The sequence below is a fragment of the Atta cephalotes genome, assembly GCF_000143395.1.
Source record: "Atta cephalotes unplaced genomic scaffold scaffold00041, whole genome shotgun sequence".
In the NCBI taxonomy this organism is placed as follows: domain Eukaryota; kingdom Metazoa; phylum Arthropoda; class Insecta; order Hymenoptera; family Formicidae; genus Atta; species Atta cephalotes.
The window spans coordinates 271973-293626 of record NW_012130105.1 but is presented as its reverse complement, the minus strand read 5'-3'; the positions used below and the strand labels follow the sequence as shown (position 1 = coordinate 293626).

The 21654-nt window shown below is 33.5% G+C and overlaps 1 protein-coding gene across 1 annotated transcript in view; it reads left to right on the top strand.

The window, feature by feature from the left end:
• LOC105622217 overlaps window positions 1-21654 on the top strand; it is a 168808-nt gene that overhangs the window by 77945 nt on the left and 69209 nt on the right. The window contains exons 4-6 of the mRNA XM_012203643.1: window positions 2767-3018; window positions 12122-12439; window positions 21102-21399. Coding sequence (XP_012059033.1) covers window positions 2767-3018; window positions 12122-12439; window positions 21102-21399 — 868 coding nt within the window. The remainder of the gene's footprint in view (window positions 1-2766; window positions 3019-12121; window positions 12440-21101; window positions 21400-21654) is intronic.

The following is a 21654-nucleotide window of genomic DNA, read 5'->3' as shown; positions in this document are numbered from 1 at the left end:
TTCGACGATTTGTCAAAGTCCCCCCGTTTTTCTTCTCTCCACTCGTCGTTTTATCGGGCTTTAATCTGCATAGTGTCACGCCGCGGGCACCGTCGCTCGCAGACTACCTTCGTCGAGCACAGTTTGTCGCCGGGAAAAATGGGAGAACGAGACGAAACGCTCTGCTACCCCTATCCTCCCGGCTTGAATCCAGGCAACTCGGTTGCGAACGTCAAAGCGCGGACGAATGAAACGTCGAAGCGAACGCAATATTTCCACATACGACGTATACTTTATTAAAGAAACGCGAATTTCGTCCGTATAACGCTGAGGAGACTCTACGAATCTTCACTATACGTGGCGATGGATATAGAATTTTTCTCCATTCAATAAATATGACGTATATAATTGAATAAATATCACCTAACGCCATTCATTCGATACATCCGAATATTTTATTTTAGTAGTATCTCTTAATGTTTTTACCAAATTTCATGTATTTAAATTTTACGTACTTAAATTTTATCAATTCTTTATCAATTCAACGAGAAGAACAATTTTGTTGAATAATATAAAAATTTAACTAGGTTTGAAAATAATTTTGTTGGGTCATCAAAATAATTATGTAAGACGCTTAAATATTGATGATAATGCTGCAAAAAGCTTTGCTAATCGAACAATCAATTTGAATGTTCTGTATAATTATTTTGGTCTAAAAAATTATTTTCAGATCTATAGTTAGCTAAATTTTAAAATACTTCAGCAAAACCATTCTTTTCGTGAACGATACTTATGTACATGAAAAAAAATAAATAAATAAATTTTGTTTCTAAAAATTTAGCTAAATAAAGATCTGAAATTAATTTTGTTGAATCATCAAAATAATTATGTAGAAGATCAAATATTGATGACAGTTATAAAAAGTCTTAACATTCTAGCAACTAGAGCATCCTATATTTTAGTAAAAAACAAGTTTATAAAGAATTCTCGATATTTAAAACAATAAAAACAGATTAAACCACGACTAAGGATAACGGCGCGGTAATTATGCGCAAATGATTTCCAATAAAGAATATATTTACTCCGTAGTTGTGCTCAATAAAAAAAGTATATTTCGGGTTCAAACCATCTTTAACGATATACATAACAATTATTTTCGCATTAATATGTATGTTCTCAGTATTCATCAGATGAAATATCTTCTGCAACTTTTTCTAATTCAGAAGTGCCTCTTAATTAGTTTATACTTTATAAGCTGACATGAGTGAAATACTGATGTAAATCAAGAACGAGATCGCAAAATAGAAATTTTAGCGGTGTGTTAATAAAATCCACCGAATAAATTAGTATAAAATAGAACAAATTCATGCATCAAACGAAAATTTATCGTTCAAATAAAATAACTGACAATGAATCACATAAAAATCACAAATGATGATAATTATTTTGATAATCCAAGCAAAATTGTTCAGATATATATCTAGTTAAATTTTTAGACACTTTAACGTCTTTAACAAAATCATTTTATCTGTGAAGAAGAAACAACCCGTTGAAAATATTGAAATTATAAGAGAAAGCTTTAGGCTATTCAAAAGCTCGGGTGCCGCTAATAAAGAGATAGACAGAAGACAAAAGTCTTTTGCTCGATTTTTCGCTGGCCGCAGGTAACACCTGCGGAAAAGTTAAGTCTCTTTGCGAGGCGAAGTCTTTCGCGGAAGCTTTCCGCCGCTTTTCTCGCGCGAGCGCGGGGAAAGAAATCGGAGGGAAATATCCTCCAGTTAAACTTCCACTGCGGGTATGAACTTACTACTCAGGAAGATTCGTCATCGTCCAACTCGACCTGCTTCTTCCTTCTCTTCTGTCAACCCTCTTCATCCCGCTCATCGCATCACCGGCGATATAAGAACTTTCTGTTATCCGGCAAAATTTTTATTAACGTTGTGATTCTTCAGAGGTAGTTCTCTGCAAAAAGGAGATGTAACTGCGATTATCGTTGGTTTGTTCGAAAAATGATACGCGCTGTAACGAAAGATTTGCCGCAATAGAAACTTTTCCGAGGGCGAAGTAAAGCAAGTAATATATAGGGTGGCTTGTAGAGGCTTTTATTCACTTTACGCTGTACAAGTGATATGTTATCATCAGGGATACGAAATCCGATAACGGCAATATTGCGTTCGAGAAAATTGGAGTTTCCACGACGAACGGCATTCTTAATCTCTCAAGTGAGCAGTAACAGTATCCTATTTGGAGAATTCTTAGCCGAATACAAATGCAGTAAAAATATAAGCTTCAAATATATCAGTTTATGTATTCAATTCTTTTGTAAAAAATAAAATGTCTTTTCTATTTGTTGAGTCACGAAGAAAATATTATAAAATGTTAAAAAATAATTATAGAATTTTTACATTAATTACTCTTGCGTGTAAACTGATTTGTTTCCCGGAAAATTATGACTCACACCACCGACACGCCTGCATTCAACACGAATGTTTAAAATAAACATGCTAAATATATTTAACGTATCTCTCATTTAGAATAAATTTCGGATTTTTTCATTGAATTATTTAACATATTTCTGTTAAATTCTTACTCTCAATACCATAGTTTAATTCATAATGACACATTTCCGTATAACGAATACGTTTAAGAAAAATTTGGGTCACAGATTTATGAAACATGAACATGGATATAAGATCTATTATTAATGTAGGATATATTGTGTATGCTCGGTGTGCGAGATAACGGGAACGGGACGCGCGTTTAATCTCAATTAATTTTCTCTTGCAGCTTTTTGCCACAGTAGGAACTCTCTGGCGTCTCTCTGCTCCTATATTACGGGGGATGCGTTACTGTACTCCATGTTCCGCGAGGAGGCACTCCCTGTAGCGTGCCCTTTTCGCGGCCCCATGACCTTTTCGTACAATCGTGGCCACGGCACGTGCTCGAATCCACCGAGCAATGTCGACACTTGTACAGATGACAGCAGACTTCTCTTCAAATACCAGGCCTGTCCTGATGTACCCGCTTCAGAGAGTGCAGGTAAGATACTTTTTTGTTTAAGGAAAATTTTAAGTTCTGTGTTTTAATAATAATAATCAAAATAATAATATCAATTTTTTAAAAATAAATTAAAAATTGTAATAATTAAAATAATAATAATTTAAGTAAAAAATGTGTCTGTGTCAAATAATGCGGAAAAAATCGCGATTCTTAATTTGTAGTGTCTAAAAAATAAGGATAAATTAATATTCGGTCTCTCAGATACAGAAAAAAGGTAAATGTTGAATGAGCAAAGTTTTTCCTTTTTCTTTCCATGTCGCATATCCTTTTTTATTTACATATTCTTTGACAAAACTGGCGTGCATTTCGTATCAACAAAAATATTATCTATAACTTTTTCGCTATACACTCAATATTACTAAAGATTATAAGTCTCCGTTTTTTTCATGAATAAGTTTCACATTTTCGTACCATGAAACGTGAATATACATTTTTTGTAAAATTTATTATAGTTATTTACTCGATTATTTATAATGCATATACTTTCAACAACATACTCAGGATGCTTCAAAGCACTTGTTAGTATATAAATTATGTAAATACGAGGTGGATAATCATATTATTATAAATTATGTAAATACAGGTTTTATGATCTTTGCGGTTCTTTGGCAACAAACTACATGTAGTACTTTACATAATTTGCAGTAATAAATATGACATTAAATTTCTAATTCCATTGTACGCAGAAAATCTAAATTTTCATAATATTAGTATTCTGCTTTAATTTTTCATAAAAAAAATTTATTTTTAAAAATTAAAATCGTAAGAGATTAATAATTAATTATTAATAATTAAAGAAAAATTTCTTCTAGTATGTTTCTGGTTAATTAACATAGTTTAATTTGAATAATGCAACTTATTAATGCGATTGATATCTCACATGCGAGCAGTCACTTCAGCGATTCCGATAGACTAGTCATCGCCGATTTGTATATCTTGTGCGCTTCAATTAAATGCTCGTTATTCGATGGATTTGCATTTAATAGCGCGGCACAGCGAGATTAAATTTGTAGTCAATACGGGGTTTATATGTCTATTTTTGACCGACGTGTGTTCAATTTAATATATTGCGGTATAATCGATATCGCCGATAATCCGTTCCGAAGCAACGGTAGCGTTGTCAATTATACCAAGTTACATTGCAAAATGTGTGGGCAGCGTCTAAATATTCATCAACTTGGTCGATTCTCGGCCGCTATTAGGACTGCTATCAGCGCCAGATGATAGAGGGTAATAGAATATTCATTTCTCTTCATGGATGTCCTTTCGGTTTAATAATTTACCACGCAAACAAGATATTTTGTGTCGCAAAATGTTTGAACTGCCTCTCAAGTTTGACGAATTCAAAATTTATCTATAAAATCATATGTTTTACAAAGTGATTTACATTTATATATATGCTGTGATTGTATATTTCGAGAAAAATTCAGCAACGATATAAGCATCGTTTTCATTTCATTTACATCGTAATTTCTATTTTACCACAAAATCATGAAATGCCAAATATTTTGTTGCATAACAAAAAATTCACGCTTTTTGTTCGTCTCTAAAGAGAAACAAGATAAATTCTGATTATTAAAGAGACATTGTAATTTATTATTTCATGTCGAAGAAAACGTTCAATTTGGGGTTGATTTTATTGTAACTTTGAAATATCTACATATATTCCTGATAACAGGACGGATTAAAAAAGTCTATATACGTCATGTAAATACAGCGAACGATGTGAATGAAAGAACCGACTAGCGTTCGTATGCGGCTTTTGTACCTGCATTTTCTTCTATTTTCCTCATCGCGTTTGATCGGATTTACTTTCGATGCGCTTTGGTCCCGCGTTTTCAAACATCCACAAAAATGGAAACGGTTTCATTCGAAATCTAACCGACGAATCGTACCTTTAACGAGCACTTTGCGGTGAAAAAAAGAGGCGATTGCGAATCGGTCAGGCGACAGATTTTTCAGAATTAAATCGACGCAGGGATATTACGGTTCTTTTATCCTGAATTTCACCATTCACGCGAAAAGGGACGTCGTCAACGCCTTCCGTTTTCCCAACCTTCGACAACCTGTTGAGAAACCGATTTATTGATAGAACACGATGTATATCATCGAACACACAGTACAGAATAGATAAATTTTTATCCATTCGTATGAAAATTTTTGTAATTCGATGTAGGGATTTAAGCTTTTTGTTTCGTAGAGAATCGGTTTTATCGTTCAACTGGTGTTTTCGAATTTCGTGACACGTAATGTTTTAACTAACGCATAAACATGCACATACTTTTGTTTAGTATCGAATAGATTTGATTTAAAAAAAAGAGAGAAAGACAAAACACATACGTGTATAAATTATTCACAAAAATTTCAAAACATGGCAGGTAATATTTTTACATAATCGGAAAATTTGTGTTAAATTGAACACATTTCACATGTCAAACATCCACTCAAATTTGTGTTAATTTAACACAAGATGAATATATTAAGAAGTAACTCAAATATTATGTAACAAATTAATACAAATATTATGTAACAAATTAAAACGTAAAACTGAACAATTTTTAAGCAATCATTTTTCTTCACATTAAGATTAATAATTTAAAATATATTAAGTTTTTTAATAAATTTAATATTTGTAATATGTTAAATTAACTCATTTTATTTTAAAATTAATACATTTCTCAGAATGTTAATATTAAAAAAAAATTGTTTTTATTTCTTTACTTACTCATAAATTGTGTCGTAATAACTAAGAAATAATTAAGTAGTGTAATAACTAAGAAATATTGATGATTATGAAATTTAACACAAAATATTTAAATAACACAGTCATATTAGAAATCTTAAGTAACACAGTCATATTAGAAATGTTAAATTAATGCTCGGATATATTAAAAATTCAACATAAAATTTTAACAAGAACTTAAACTGTTTCTGACACAAATATAAAATGTTTGTATTGTCTACCAATAATTTTCAAAAAAGATGAAAAATATTTATTATTCAAAAATCCATATCACTATTATTTTCGATATTTTCATTAAATCAGCGTTTTGTATTACTTTTAAAATTTGATTAAATAAGGAGCCAAATTTTTCGAGTGTGTATATCATAAATACACACGTCAGTGCTCAGTATAAAATGTCGTTAATATATTTAGAAAAATCTAAAAAGAAAAATCTAAATAGAAAATTCTAAAATTTAATTTTTTATTGTTTTAAAGGTGATTTATTGGAATGATAGTATTATTTTGATTAAAATAAGAGTAAACAACTATATACACTTTAGTTTCCATAAAACATAATTCTTAAAACATTTCGCGCCTTATATATATTTTTTTTACTTATTTCTAAATTTTTTCGCGCTTCTTTAACTTTGACTAAAATTTTTGCGACATACTTGGAGATCCATGCGACATACTAGCACCTGAAAAATCTGCATTAAATAATTACGAACAGTTTAAAATTTTATATTTTTTCTATTAAGTTGCTTATTCCTTCAACGCTGTTTATTCATGCAATCAGTGAATGGTATTTGCGTTCAAAAAACCGAAAAATCTCCAAGTCTTCGTCGAGGAAAACGGACAAGGGCGCATAGAGATAGAAGCACCTGGAGTAAAATCCAGGAATAGGTCTTTTTCCAAGCATTACCTCTCAAATTACTCGGAGATCAAAAAACCGACTCTTTGCAGCGGTCGAGCGAGAAGATAAAAAGGTGAGGAGGCGCTAGCCGCCATGGCAGTGAAAGAGCGAACCGCGAGAAAGAGTCGCCCGGAAAAAGGGAAGGCAGACTTTCGCGCGCAAGATGTGATTTAGATACGCGGCTCCTGGGATTCCGCCGGGCTGCCTCTAGAGGCGACTAAAGAGCGAGAAAGAAACGAAAGAGAACGAAGAGGGTCGAAGTGGCGAAGCGGAACTGAACGAGCGGCTTGAACGATAACATCTCTCGCTCTTTGCGTAGTCTTTTGGGCTGTTCCTTGGAGTTCCGATAATTGTCGGTCTCGTCGGTCGCGTCGCCGAGGAAGCTGGGGATCTCTAGCGACAGAGCTCGGAATCTCGGGTATCGTTTTTCACGCGGAAATCTCCCCGAGCTCTCGCTTCATTCGCCGCACCGTCAGGTCGCTTTCCGCGCTTCTTCTTCGTTCATTCGTCTTCTTCTGCTCGTCCCTTTCCGTCCGTCATTGAATGCCTGGGCTCTCCCAATGGCGCTTTAAAGAGCGCTCTGGGATGCGTCTTTACGGCGACGAGCTCCGTCGACGGCGCACCGCAGTCGTTGCGCCTGAAACATTTTTGCCGCGAATAGCCTCGACTACGATACCCTTGGACTCTACACACACTCTCGGAGTACTCCGAATCTATTGGATGTCTTTCAACCGTCGATCCTTTGACGAGTTTTAGGTCAGCGTTTTCTTAACGGGAATTTGTATACCGAAATAGTTTCCTGTCCTACGTATAAAACATAAAAATTCTTCAGCTTCCGAAAAAGACGCTTAAATCGAAAGAAAAAGTCTTTCTTTGCTTATCGCATATTACGAGCACAGTTCTGAATCCTTGGAATCTTTTAAGATAATAAATGGAAAACCTATACGTTAAGCATACATATAAAAAAAAATGAAAGAATTGACTTTTTGATTCGAGTTTAGTTAATATGAGTTCATATTTTAAAAAAAAGCCTTCTGTAATCTAATAAAAATCTAATAAAAATCTTTCTTGACTATAAGTATCAAACATTCCCACAAATTGACATAAACTTTTTATATGTATCTAACGAAATATAAATTAAAAACAGTTTTATTGAGAATATTTATTTTTATAATAATTTTAATATTTTGTTAATTCTTCTTTGGCTTTTATTACCGCCTTTTCCAAAAAAAATGTAACAAATTGAAGATTGCTTTTATATACTGTTAGAAAATTTGTGTTAATTTAACATATATTTTTTATTTATTCGTCTTATAATTTATGTTTTAAAACACTATTTTTATATTATTTATTCACTTACGATAAATTGTGTTATTTTGATGAATGAATGAATGAATTAAATATAAATTAACACAAATTATTTTAACTAACATAATCACATTATATAATATTAAGTTAGCACTTGAATATGTTCAAAAATTCAACACAAAATATTAACAAAGATTTGAGTGGACCATTTGCGACATTTTTTATTGTATACTTATGCAAGGCTGTAAACAACATTAATTATTGTGATATTTTTAATTATAGCATATATAATATTATTCAGCTTTCGTGATGAGGAAGCGATATATCTCTTTCGTCTATTTTTCTGTCAAACATGAATTGCTACATACATTTCCATTAAAACTGCATACGAATAAAAATCAAGCGGCGAAGTGAAAATGGATATAGAAATATGGCCGACGGGCAATGGTCAGTAATCGCGGCAGTAACGTTTTTCGTGTGGAAATCATGGCGGTCGTCAGTCTACGATCGCTGGAGAATATTCGGATGTTCCTCACCTTTCTCGTCCTGTTCGCCGCTTTTTCTCGACCGTTTGCATTGGCTCGTTCCTTCAATGACATTTACAGGAGCGCTATCGAAATCCTCTTTACGAAGCGGTGCTTTTAGCTTCTGCGAGTGGCTGATAATGGACACGCCGAAAGAGTTGCTTTTCAACGATTCCCCAAATCAAATATTAAGTTTCGGCCGCGATGTATATCGACATTTTCAAACAATTAATGTCATTCTATATCTTGAAAAGACAAATTAGTTTGATGGGAGACATTGTTTTTTTGTACTCACGTAATATTACCGCACAGCGGTAATATTTTAATCCTCTCGCGTCAAAATCTGTGATCATTTATGCTGATTAAAGGCATCAATTAATTTCAAGGAATCAAAATGACAATTCGTATAAAAAAAAATGTGTGAACACTAAGTTTATTTTAATAACAATTAATAGTTCAAAGAACTTCGCCTTTTTTATAAATGTATATATGTATATATATATATATATATATAAATTATATATATATATATATATATATATATATATATATATGTAAATATAGATTTGACATACGGGGTCATTGTATATCTTAGAACAAAATAAAAATTACAAAAGCTCACTCAATGTTGACCAATGAAATTATTAATATTCTAGTGAATTTGTTCACTTTCGTAATTTTTATTTCATTCCAAGATACACAATCGATCCTCAGAGTACGTCAAATTAGAGAATATAAAGAGTAGTATAATCAAAATTGCAAACAGCCAACAGCTAAAATAGCTGTAGATCAATGTAAGAACCTTATCAATGTAGTGTGTAAAGCATATTAATTTTGCTATTTATATTTGCAGAATACTTTTAATTGACTGATGTCTTTTATTATGTTATTTTTTTATATAGTTATAAAAATATTTTTAGATTTTTTATTCATCCCCTGCCTCACTTGATTTATTTCTGTGTCCAGAGTTCCTCGCAGTGACGACATACAGTGACAGCGTGTAAGAATGTTTACACTGTAGATAACAATTACACAGAATGTTGTGCATTATGTCATTCATTTGATATCTAAAACATGTCAAATATCTTGCTGAAGACATTCGAATATTTTCTAAGGAAGATTTCTAAGAATGTTAGTGATATTTTTGTTTTTCTTCGATCTTATAATGAACAGTAAAACAATATCTTTAAAAGGCTAAGACCAACGTTATTTTAATTTTAAAACTCAAATATATACCTGTCTTCATTAATTTAGAAAAAAAGACAGATACATGTTTAAATTTCGCCAGTCAAAATAACGTTGGCAATTAGACTTTAAACTTTCTATAGGAGTTTGAGGATTTAAAATTACTTAATTTTAAATATTTTTATTACTATTTACAATAATAGTATACAGTTAATAACTGTACGCATTTAACCTAAATAGGCGAAATCCTTAATTATAGCTGCAATATAAAAAATATATAATTGAATGGATCTAATAGACCCATCATCAGTTCTAGAGAATTAATTTTAATAATATCATCAGTATACAAAACCTACTTTACCGCGAAAAAGTAAATAAGCGATGAATATAGCAATTGTGATGCGAATAGGGTAACTGTCCCTATTAATGTGCCTTTTAGCCAATTTGCTTATTATTGAATTAATTATTAAATATTGTAACTTTAATTTTATCTGCTTGCAATATTGATTTTTCAATTACTTCTTTTTCTTATAATATTTCTTTAATCTAAAAAAATATTAATACTTTATAATACTTTTGACAAAAATAGAAAATATATTTTTATGCCTTTATTAATGAGTCCTCTATATAGCGATGGCTCTATTAATGTGCCTATCCACTTGATTCATTTTAATATATAGTTATAATACTAAAACAGCTAATAAATTTAAGCTAATTGTTTATATTAATATTATATAAATTATTATTTCAATTATATTTATTTCAAAGTACATTCATAACACATTCATAACACGTTCATAACACGTTCTCAGCTTCAATACAAGGCACATTAATAGGGACAAGTTTAAAATCTTGCGTATTACTGGATTCACATAAATTCCTCATATCTTTCGAAAAATATTTAAAATACTTTAATACTTAAAAAATAAAATATTATTTTCGGTATCGTATGTATTAATAATTTAACTTAACAAAAAAAAATGTTTTTTCTTATTTATTTATATTAGTTTTCTTTATGATTTATACAAAAGTACACTAATAGGGACAGGCATAGTAATTGGGACAGTTACCCTAATATCACTCTACTTCTAACGTTTACTGTAGATATTATAAAGTTTTCGCAGCTATCCGAAGCTACAATGTATGTTCGGAAGACTTGTCCGAGAACCTCTCTCAAGCAACCAGCACCAGGACCGTTAAGCAAGTGTCATTAAGAGCTTTCCTTTCGATTCTTTGTCTAGCGAATAGTTTCAGTCGCGCGCGGAGTCGCTCTCACAGAATAAAACTTTGGAACGTATATCGTGCTACGGTCGCCCCTGAGAACGAGTCTAGCGTGTAAAACGCCTGAAACTTCGAAAGCACGTTTAGCGCTCCAACCGTCAAACTCAAATTCATTTAATTTTGTTGCGCCAGACAGTTTAAACATAGGAGCGTGCAGTGTCAGGCCGCAACTATGCTTCACCATTATCTTGTAACACGCTTCGAAACGCTAAATGCGCTTTCGAAGTTTCAAATGCTTTGCACACGCTTTCTACGCCCGTGCGTACTAAGAGCACATGGTGCTCAGATCTAAGCAGATTCTAACATCGAGGGCTGTTGACAATTTGTTAGTTTCGCACGCGGAATTCTTATCAATATCGCGCTAAGCTCTCATAGGAGATTAAAAAGAAACCGTTCGGTAACTAACTGTTTCTCGAGACTCTCGAGTTTTAGCCACTTGAATAGTCAATGAGGAAAGATCGGCTCAAGATCGACAAGAAAGATAATAGAGAGAGATGGTTCAGATTCTGTGAATACACACGAGTGATTCAACTGTGCATAGATCTTAACCCTTTATGGTTAGATTCAATTTGATTCCAAAAAAATTTTGAGGGTTTATGTCTCTAATTAATATAGCTCTGATTACTATAAATACAGCAACTGGTTAAATGTATTCTAGAGACGTTTTGATCCTGAAGTATGATTATTACAGAACTTTCGAAAGGTGTGATCACGAAGGATTTAAATAGCCCTTATTCGGCGAGAATTTTGCACAACATTCTAATACATCATATTTGAGAAAGCGTTGAAAGAACATTCTGTACGGAAAGACCGAATTTACTGAAGTATCTAAAAATTTAACTAGATACAAATCTAAAAATAATTTTATTTGACCAATAAAATTATATTATGTAAGACACTTAAATAAATTGATTATTAGAATGCTAAAATATTTTGCAACATTATCATCAAATTTGAGCATCCTATATGATCATTTTGATATTTAATTTTTTAGACACCTTCCTCAGTAAGATCGTTTTTTCTGCGTGCCACTCACGCGATTCGCACTATACCAAGCGAACGGTTTTGCGGAACTTGCGCTTGTACTCGAAACTATTGTTAGCTCGGAAGATTTTACTCAAGATGATTCTCTTTTGCGCGTTTCAGTGGAGGAGTTGGAATGTCTGGCCACCTGGAAGGAGGGCAGCAGCCGTTACTTAGTCGGCCGTTTGCATCACGGCCACGCGTCCAGTAACGAAGATCGATACCGGTGCTTCGTTTACGAAAAGGCAGGCCAGACTGTGCAGGGTAATCTGAACAGGGCGGCCATGGGTATGGGCACCATGGACCACGAAGTCGCCTTACCGGGCGGACCGGTGCCCGAAGGTTCCGCTGAGGTATACCGGGTGGCACAAAGTGGCGACGCGACGTGCAACGGTCTGTTCAGTCCCATGGAAGGTTCCCGAACGATGACCCTGAGGAAAGGTAAGTCCCAATGACGCATTGAAGATCGAATTCCTGAAAATCAAATTTCTTTGTATCTATCATTTGGTCACTTGATTGTTGAGACATTTCTATAAACGAAAAGAACGGTTTTACTAAACTAAAATATCTAAACATTTAACTGGATTTGAAAATAATTTTGTTAAATCATCAAAATAATTATATAGAACGCTGAAATTAGAATGTTAAAACTTCTTCCAGCATTACTATCATTATGTGCTTGAACGTCCTATATAATTATTTTGATAATTCAACAGAATTATTTTTTAAAGCTAATCTAGCTAAATTTTTAGATACTTCAGCAAATGATTCTTTCTGTGTTTTCACATCGCGCATTATAAAATAGTTTATTGATATATCATGATCGCGTATACTGCAAGTTATTTTATTTTGATTTTACAAGATGTTAAAATTGTTAAACTCTAAAATTAATACATTCAGTAATTGATTTCTTCTAACATTACACATGTAGATATTGACGACTGTTTAATTTTTCATTCTGGAGCGATGATACGTAAGCATTAAATTAATTCTCATTTCATTCAAACATTCGATATTTCTGTTGAATTATTTCTTTCAGACGGTTGCTATTTTTATATTGACGATGATGATGACCTGATCATATCGAGAAATCAATATACATAATATATATCCGATTTTCATTCATCATCTGACATATTCTGACATATTCTAAATAACAAAGTAATAACTATTTCTACAGTTACAGTTCTGTGTGAAACGAAATTTCTTATTTAATTCATCGTTCTCTAATTTTAACGTTTCAAAAACAGAGTTAAACATTGAGATTCATTGATGAAGGAAAGCGTTCAAGGATTTTATCTACTTTTAGATTAATAAAAATGGACAAGCAATAGATGAGAAAATAGATCCGTAAAAACTTATTACGTAATATGTGAAGAATTAAGAATTATATACAGAAAGAACGATTTCGTTGAAATAAAAAAAATTTAGGTCGAGACAAATCCGAAAATAAATTTTATTGGATCATGAAAATAATTAGGTATGTAGGAAATTCTTGCATGATGAGCAATATTGCATAAAGTTTTCTAGCCAAATCAGCTTAAGCGTTCTACATTATTTTGATACTCCAATAAAATTATTTTCATTTGTATCTGGCTAAATTATTAGTTATTTCAACAAAACCATTTTTTCTGTAAGATATATTTTTAATAACATTCAGATATAAAAGAATATTTTAGATTATAACAAATAGAGATTTAATTTCATTCGTTGGTTTCTTAATCGGAAAGTTTCATTTCATCAAAATAAAAAGTTTCTCTAAATATGGTCGTACTTATAACAAAAATTTAATTATTAAGAATATATCTTTTTGCCGATATTATTTAATTAGTTAATAATTTCCTTTAAATTGAAAAAATAATTTTTTCCATTTTCCGGGAAACGTCATTTTTTTTTTAAGTAAAAAAAGTGATAGGGATTCAGTTAATAATTAAGGCTGCGCAATGAAGATTTCGCACGGTAAGATATTTAACGGGTGGAAAAGTTGTGGCAGTTAAAAAATGTTTAATTATCGTGAGATATTGCATGATAATAAATCGTATCAGCGAATTATATCTCCCATCCAGTTGTGTGATTCGCCATCGTTAAAATTTTTCCATTTTTACCGCTCTCGTAGATTTTAATTATTACAGTGTAAATACGTGCTTGACGAGGATTCCCATCGGGAATGTGGACGTTTCAATTTATCGTTATTTTCTATCTGACCGAATTTTTGAAAATTTTTATTGCTGCGGCCGCGCGGCGCGGATCGTCGTCACGCCGCGATGTTACATCGTTTCTGATGCGTATTTTGCATAACGATCTTGCGTTATAACGTCTTAAGCAGGAAGTCCGCAGCACTCAACAATATTAAATTATAACTCGCAAAAATGCGAACCGGAATGCAATGGCGGTAAGCGTATACTTGAAAGAATTGCTAATCAACGTACGGGTTTTTCATTTCATGAATAAGAAGAACGTGTTTGTACGATGTCTGGCGAGTCGCGCTCTACATCTCCCTCTCCCTTTTACCCCGCTCGCGCATTTCCGTCTTACTCGCTTTTCATCTCGAGGGCTCGCAATCCCATTTCGTTCCGTTAATGGATTCATATATAATTACTAGAGCTTCACGCTCCCGCATTACACTTGATAAATATCATCGCGAAAGGAAAGATATGAAATTCTCGGGACGATGAAAGCGGGCTTTAAAACTCGTAGAACATCGCGGAAGGATATGTTGATCGGCACACCGTCCTCCCCTCACATTTGGCCACGATGCATTTTTCCGTTCCGTGATTTCCAGAATGCTCCTCCTCTCCAATCCGAACCGGAGGATAAATAACGTTGGATTAAACAACATCTCGTAATACCCGCTCTGCCCCCGTAGTCTTTTGATCCGAAATGTACACGCGGATATTTCGCTGTCGTAAATATTCCGTGTTTTCTTAATTTCGCCGTTGCACGTCCGGCAGGTCAGCGGATACTTTGCGTAATGAATCGCAGCCGCGATACTATCGCGATATCCGCGATATCCGCTGAAATTATCGCGCGAGGACAAAAGCGGGTCGGTGATAAACAGGGTTTGGACGTTACCGTCGCCGCTTCTATCTGAGGTGATCATTAAAATCGGTGATTGTACGCACACGCGTACACTGTCACACGCGGCCGAGCACACAGTATACAGCTATTTCCTATCCGGTAAGCGCCACCGAAAAATAACTGATCCTCCATTGTTATTGTTGCATAACAGCCCATTCCTCGTGCATCTCGTACGTAGTGCCATTATCGTGCCACGTGAGTTGGTATTTTGTTATGTTATGTCTGTTATTGTTGAATCGGCTATGTCAAAGGTAGTGGCCCGATTATACTAGATTTGTTCGAGTGCAGAAAGAATTGTCACAAATTGCTCATCCTAAAATTTCATATTTTTTCCTGATTTTCACACAAAATTTCATGATTTTCTTTGACTTAATAATACTTTGAAAATTTTTATATTTTGTCCTGATCTGTGAAAATCATTAAATATTTTATTGAGAAATTAATTTAACGATTTAGCAATATAAATTACTATTAATGTTGTTTTTATTTTTAATTTTTAATTGTTAAATTGATAGAATTCCAAAAACACTACAGGGTACGTTTATTAAACTGTTTTAAAGCCAAGAATTAATTTTTTTAAATATTTTGCGAAATTCCCTTACTTTTCCATGATCGTTTCCAATTTACCTGATAATTTCCTGGTTTCCAGTTTTGTGACCTCGAAGTGATATGAAAAATTGTGCATATATTATTATGTAGTAGTATAAAATATGTTAATTTAACATATATTATAAATGTTAATTTTACTAAAAAAAATAAACTTCCACAATTTGTTTCCAAATTGTGTCAAAGCGTAATATTTTTTTGTATTAATTTTTACCTAATGTTTTATTAAATTAAATTAATACAGAAAGTGCAGAGACATGTAATGTATGTTAAACTCGGTGTTAAATTTAATACAAATTTTCCAATTTTAGAATAAAATTTAAATAATAATTTCCATCGAACGTTGTATTCCTTATGAAAATTCAAAGATTTCAGAACTTCCATATCGCATTATAAACATAACAGTTAATAACTTTGAAAAAAATATGGGTGGTAGGCACTTGGTACTCGTCAGTAAAATGAGAAGAATAGAAGTAAGTTGAAGGAGATTGATGGTAATGTTATTAATGCTATTATTTGCATGATAAAGCTCACGTGACGTGATAATAGGATATTCCCGCAAGCGATGACAAAGCCCGATGATGAATCGCAAAACCGCCCTCGTCTTTTTTAAACTTATTTCTTCATAAACGAAACTGCACTCGCGCAGGGCACGCGCTAATCGAACGTGTCAACACGCGCCAGATTCGCTTCGCGAGTAAGAAGAGCATATTTGCTCGACTTTTCCGCGTTCGCATTTTATTTTTCCGCCCTGGTCCACCTGTCTCCACCTGGCTTTATCATCCCTTACCACCGAGTTTGCAAACCCGTATCTTGCCTCGCGTACAGTCTCACAACAAACTTCGTTAACGGATTTCACTCCGATGGGTTTTCGCGATCCTCTCCTACGCCATCTCCGGCATCGCATCTACCGTTCCCTTTTTTTCTCTCTTTCTCTTTACTGCGCTCATCGGGTGCCTCTCCAATTGCCACTTTCTTCGGCAAATCGTTTTAAGTCGAGTGGGAGTCACCGACACACGCATAAAACTCGCCGAAGAAAAGAAGAAGAGGGAACGAATTAGGGAGGGAGGAAAAAGAGGGAGGCTTAAGGACGCAGTCAGAGACAAGTCTTGGGGGGATGTTTGTAAGCTTCGCCGCCGTTAATATTACGACCCGCGTCTAGGAAAAAGCGCGAGGTAAAGGCGGAAGAGCACCCAGGTGAAGGGACGCGGAAAAATGGATTAACATTGAACCTTTCCCACTTTACCCTTCGAGCCTTACCCTGGGCTTCTTTTGTTCCACTTCACTCCCAGCTCGCGTACGTATCTCGCCCTCATCTTCCGACACTCGCGAGCCCCTATTAACCGCGTCCGCAGCCTCGGTCGAGATCCAAAGTTTGTTCAATTAGCTCGGCATCTACTTCGCCAGAGTAAATATCTGGGGAAAACTGCGAGACTGCAACTTGAGATACTCGCTCAGAGCGTACTCGGTTCGAGGAAGAGTCAAGTAGTTAGACGAACGGAAGGACAAATTGCTCCAATTACCCGATCAAAAAATTTCAGAGACAACGTTGCCACGAATCGTTATGAAAGGTGGTCGAGCGTATCAATTCTTTTACAGCTTTTGCGAAAATTGTTAATCGAAATTGTATTATTATTTATTATTAATATTTTATTATATTAATTATTTTATATTAATTATTAACGTTATTATTAATAAGCCAAAAAAAAGTGAAAAATATTGATTCCATAAAACAATATTTAGTTTTCAACCCTTCATCTGCAATCTTGGCCAAACCAAATTTCATTCTTAAATTTCATCTTGAGCTTTGCTCAAATTTCAATTTTATTAAATAAAAGTTTTAATATTTGAATTAAAATTGTTTGCTGATATAAAGATGTTGAAAAGTAATCCTAAATTTTTTTTAAACCTACAACAATAAATAACTTAGATTAAACAATAAAAGCCAAGATTGCAGGTGAAAGAAATAAAATATGATTGCAGACAAAGGATTAAATTAAGTATATTATTTTGTAATATAAATAAAATTTATTAAATTTATATACATTCGACAAATTAAATAAACATAAAAAACTATATGATTTTATAATTTCTCATTTGGTAAATTAGATTATTTTAATAAAAAAATATACTGTCAATGGAGAAGAGAAAATGAAGAATAATATTCATCAAATATTCGTACATCTTTATTTTTCCGAAATAGAGATTTAATTACATTTTTTTTTTAATTATTCAAATAAAAATTGTTAAAATGAAAACGAGTATAAACAAATATAAATGTTAAAAAAATAAATTTTATGGAAAGATTAAGGGTCGAATCAGAGGGTCGAACACGTGTTATACAGTTTACGATTATGCGATATATATTTCTCTGTGTTCTATCTTGAATTATCATCGCGACCGAATTGCTTTAACCTAATTCGGTTACATCTACAAAAGAATATTATGGATAATACAAATGTCGAGCGTTTGTCAAACGCGATTGCCAGTAACGGTATAAATGTAATATTCGCTGCACACGTCGACATAGACGTAATTCCCCGCACGTGCGTACGCGTACATCCACTCAATTATTAATTCGTATATAAATTCATAATCATGACATCACGCATATTCCACCGAATTACCGTCGCTTTATCTGCATTACAATTACTTGTAATTCGCTCAAAATTGCACGTAGCTCGATTCAGAGCAGTTAAATTCATTCAGTATAGTTGTCCGCCATGCCAATATGTTTCCAATGGCAATCTTGGAAACTTAATTTCTGAAAAAAAAAAATAACATTAATTGTCAACGATTTTAATGTCGTCGACTATTTTTTTCTATTCTAGATTAAATGATCGACATATCTGATGTACATATAATAATCTTGAAAAAATACTCTCGCAATTTTTCATTATCAAAAACCAAAAATATCTGGAAGCTTGAATAATTATAAAAAAAAGTAAAATTCTAAAAAAAAAAGCGAAAATAATAATGCAATATAGAGCAATATTATTATGTTATACATTTGGCCATGTGATATTATTAAAAGGACGTACAGTGGGACGTTTATATTTTGCGTGTATTTTCTGCAATTAATCTAAAAGGAACGAAACTGGGACAATATGTAATTGTATTTGTAGTATAAATCATTTAATGGGAATTTAAAATGCATTTCACTGAAAGAGCGCAATATAGGTCACCAGCACATGTGATATTACGTAATATTGTACTTTTTGTTTTTTATACGATACGCAGTTTAAAAAGTTTCACGTCACGCCTCTTTCACTCTTATATATACTGTTAAATAAATAAATTACGTAGGTAATAGTTTATCTGACATCCAATGAAAAAAATACGAGCCAATCAATAAATATCAACGAATGAAATGAAAAAATAAAACGGGAAAACATACTGAAACGTGAATTTACAAATCAATAACTTTATCAACGATATTAATTCTTGCATGACATGACAGAAACGAAATAACAGCGATATTGTTTCTATCTTAAAAGGAATATGTGAAAAGACTTCGTTCGATTTTTATGATCGCAGAATTTGTATCTTGGTCGTGTGTGGACATCGCGTATTTATCGAGCCAGATCGTTGAATTATTTCCATTCATTGCCGCGCGGTGTGCAACAATACCTTTATATGCCATAAAACCGACCATACTCCGCGCGCTCCGTTAACCCGCTCGGTCGACCTTTCGCCCTCGATCGTACCCCACCGCACCACCGCGAAACCACTCGACGTGAATCGAGGTGACCTCTCTTCTGACGCTTCGGTTTTACGTCCCACTCAGACCGGAAGTGGAACGCTGGCGAACGTATGACATGCGGAGAGTTTGGTACATCGTCAGTACATTCGCTATTGTGGGATGAAAACGAAACGGAAGAGCGGGCAAAGGAGAGGTTGGACAGGCGTATTCGTTGGGCCGCGCGACATCCGGAATATGATTCTACCTTGCTGTCGACAGAGTATCGACGTCGTCGGTTTATCGACTTCGTCGTTCTGCGATACGAAGGACTTTACGGTGAGCGGCCGTGGAGTTTGCGGAATTTTTTCAGCGGTACCACGTCGAATCGGCTGATCGGCATCGGTTCGATGTAGTCACCGCTGATGTCGAAGCCGCGACGGCCTTTATGGACGACGAGCCCGTATACGTGATGGGACGCATAACGATCGCTTGGAGAATCGTTCGTTTTACGAGAGTTGCGCGGAGAGAGGTTCCAAGTAGGATCCACCTTTGACCTAACACCCCCGATAGAATTCTCCGGTTAACAAGGAAAACTCGGTTTTTACATGTTATCTAATGAAAAAATCTAATCGCAGTTTGAACGTCGATTGAAAAATTCTCGCATTTAAATACAAAAGAATTTTTCTACACAATAATTTTGCTTAGTATCTAAAAATTTAGCAATGTTTATCACGATTTAAAAATAACTTTATTGGACTGTCAATAATAATAAATAAAAATAATTATGCAAAATTTGACATTCTAACAACCAGGTTGAGAATCCTATTTTGATAATCTAACAAAATTACGAATATATTTTCAGATCTGTATTTAGCTAATTTTTAAATACTTTAACAAAACCATTCTTTATAGAATAAAACATCATGGTAAAAGTATTTTGACACAGATATTCTATTCTAAAATTAATTTTTTGGTCAGAAATGTACTCGTAGTTTGCATTAAGAGTAAGAGTGGAAGTCTTGTACTGAAATATTTTAGAATTAAGTAATTTGTTTTTCGATCTTCAATTTGTCTTATTCGTTTAAGAAAAATGTGATTTTACGATAGCTATTTCTTACTTTTAACCCCAAAATACTATCAATAGGTACATAAGTTTTACATACAAGTGAACGAAGTCATTGAGCGCTAAATTATGCCTTCTCAATGATCAATCGAGATCCAATCCATTACGCGTTAAAAGCTAGGATATAAGTGGAAATAAATTTAAAAAAATTTAGTCCGTTATATCAATATGAACCCTTTTGATGGTCAATATTACAACAATTTTTAAGCAGTGTTGTGTTATTACATATTTTATTAAGTATATCATGAGGAAATACACATACACAAAATTAAATTAATTATATGCTCTATACAGTCTATACCATTTTAAGATTGAAATTTATGAATTTTAGTATTTATTCTTTCTTTCCTTTTATAAATCAATAAGTTATCTATGTTTATAAAAGTCTAAATTATAAATATTTTGTCATGTTTGTTAAAAGTGTGAAATGTACGAAAAACTTGTGTTACATTAATTAAGAGGTTTATTTTTGTACGTATAATTTATGTAAAATTTATGTATCGATAGCAGTACTATATATACATATGTAGAACTCAATATCAATAATAATCTAAGGTTAATTAGATTCGAAAGCACGTCATTAAATAACTGGAACGTGGCATCTTTTATTTTAGTCTCGTCCCCGGGCGAATGTCGGTTCCCAAATTGGCTGACTGGACATTCAAGCGGCGGATTGACCTGGCATACTCTGGACCTCGGCAGATCCTATACGTTTCATCCGCGAAACGCGTCTTTGCACGTCACTAGACCGAACACGACTTCGTCAAGTTTTGAAAGCGGGTCCATGGACCTGCAATACGTGCCTGGACCGGAAGATCAGGACGTGAAGATTCTTTGTAACAGCATAAAACAGTCGAATGGTGCACAGACTATGATGACGATGACACTGGTAGCACACTTCACTGTCGGCTGGTAAGATCGTCTTATATTTCTGTATCACTTATCCTACATTCAATTTTACTTTATATAAAAAATACTTATATTAAGAAATTATTAATTTTTGTAAATATTATATGAAAAGAACGATTTTACTGAAGTATTAAAAATTTAGCTAGATAGAGGAGAGAGAGAGAGAGAGAGAGAGAGAGAGAGAGAGAGAGAGAGAGAGAGAGAGAGAGAGAGAGAGAGAGAGAGAGAGAGTACTATATATATATATATATATATATA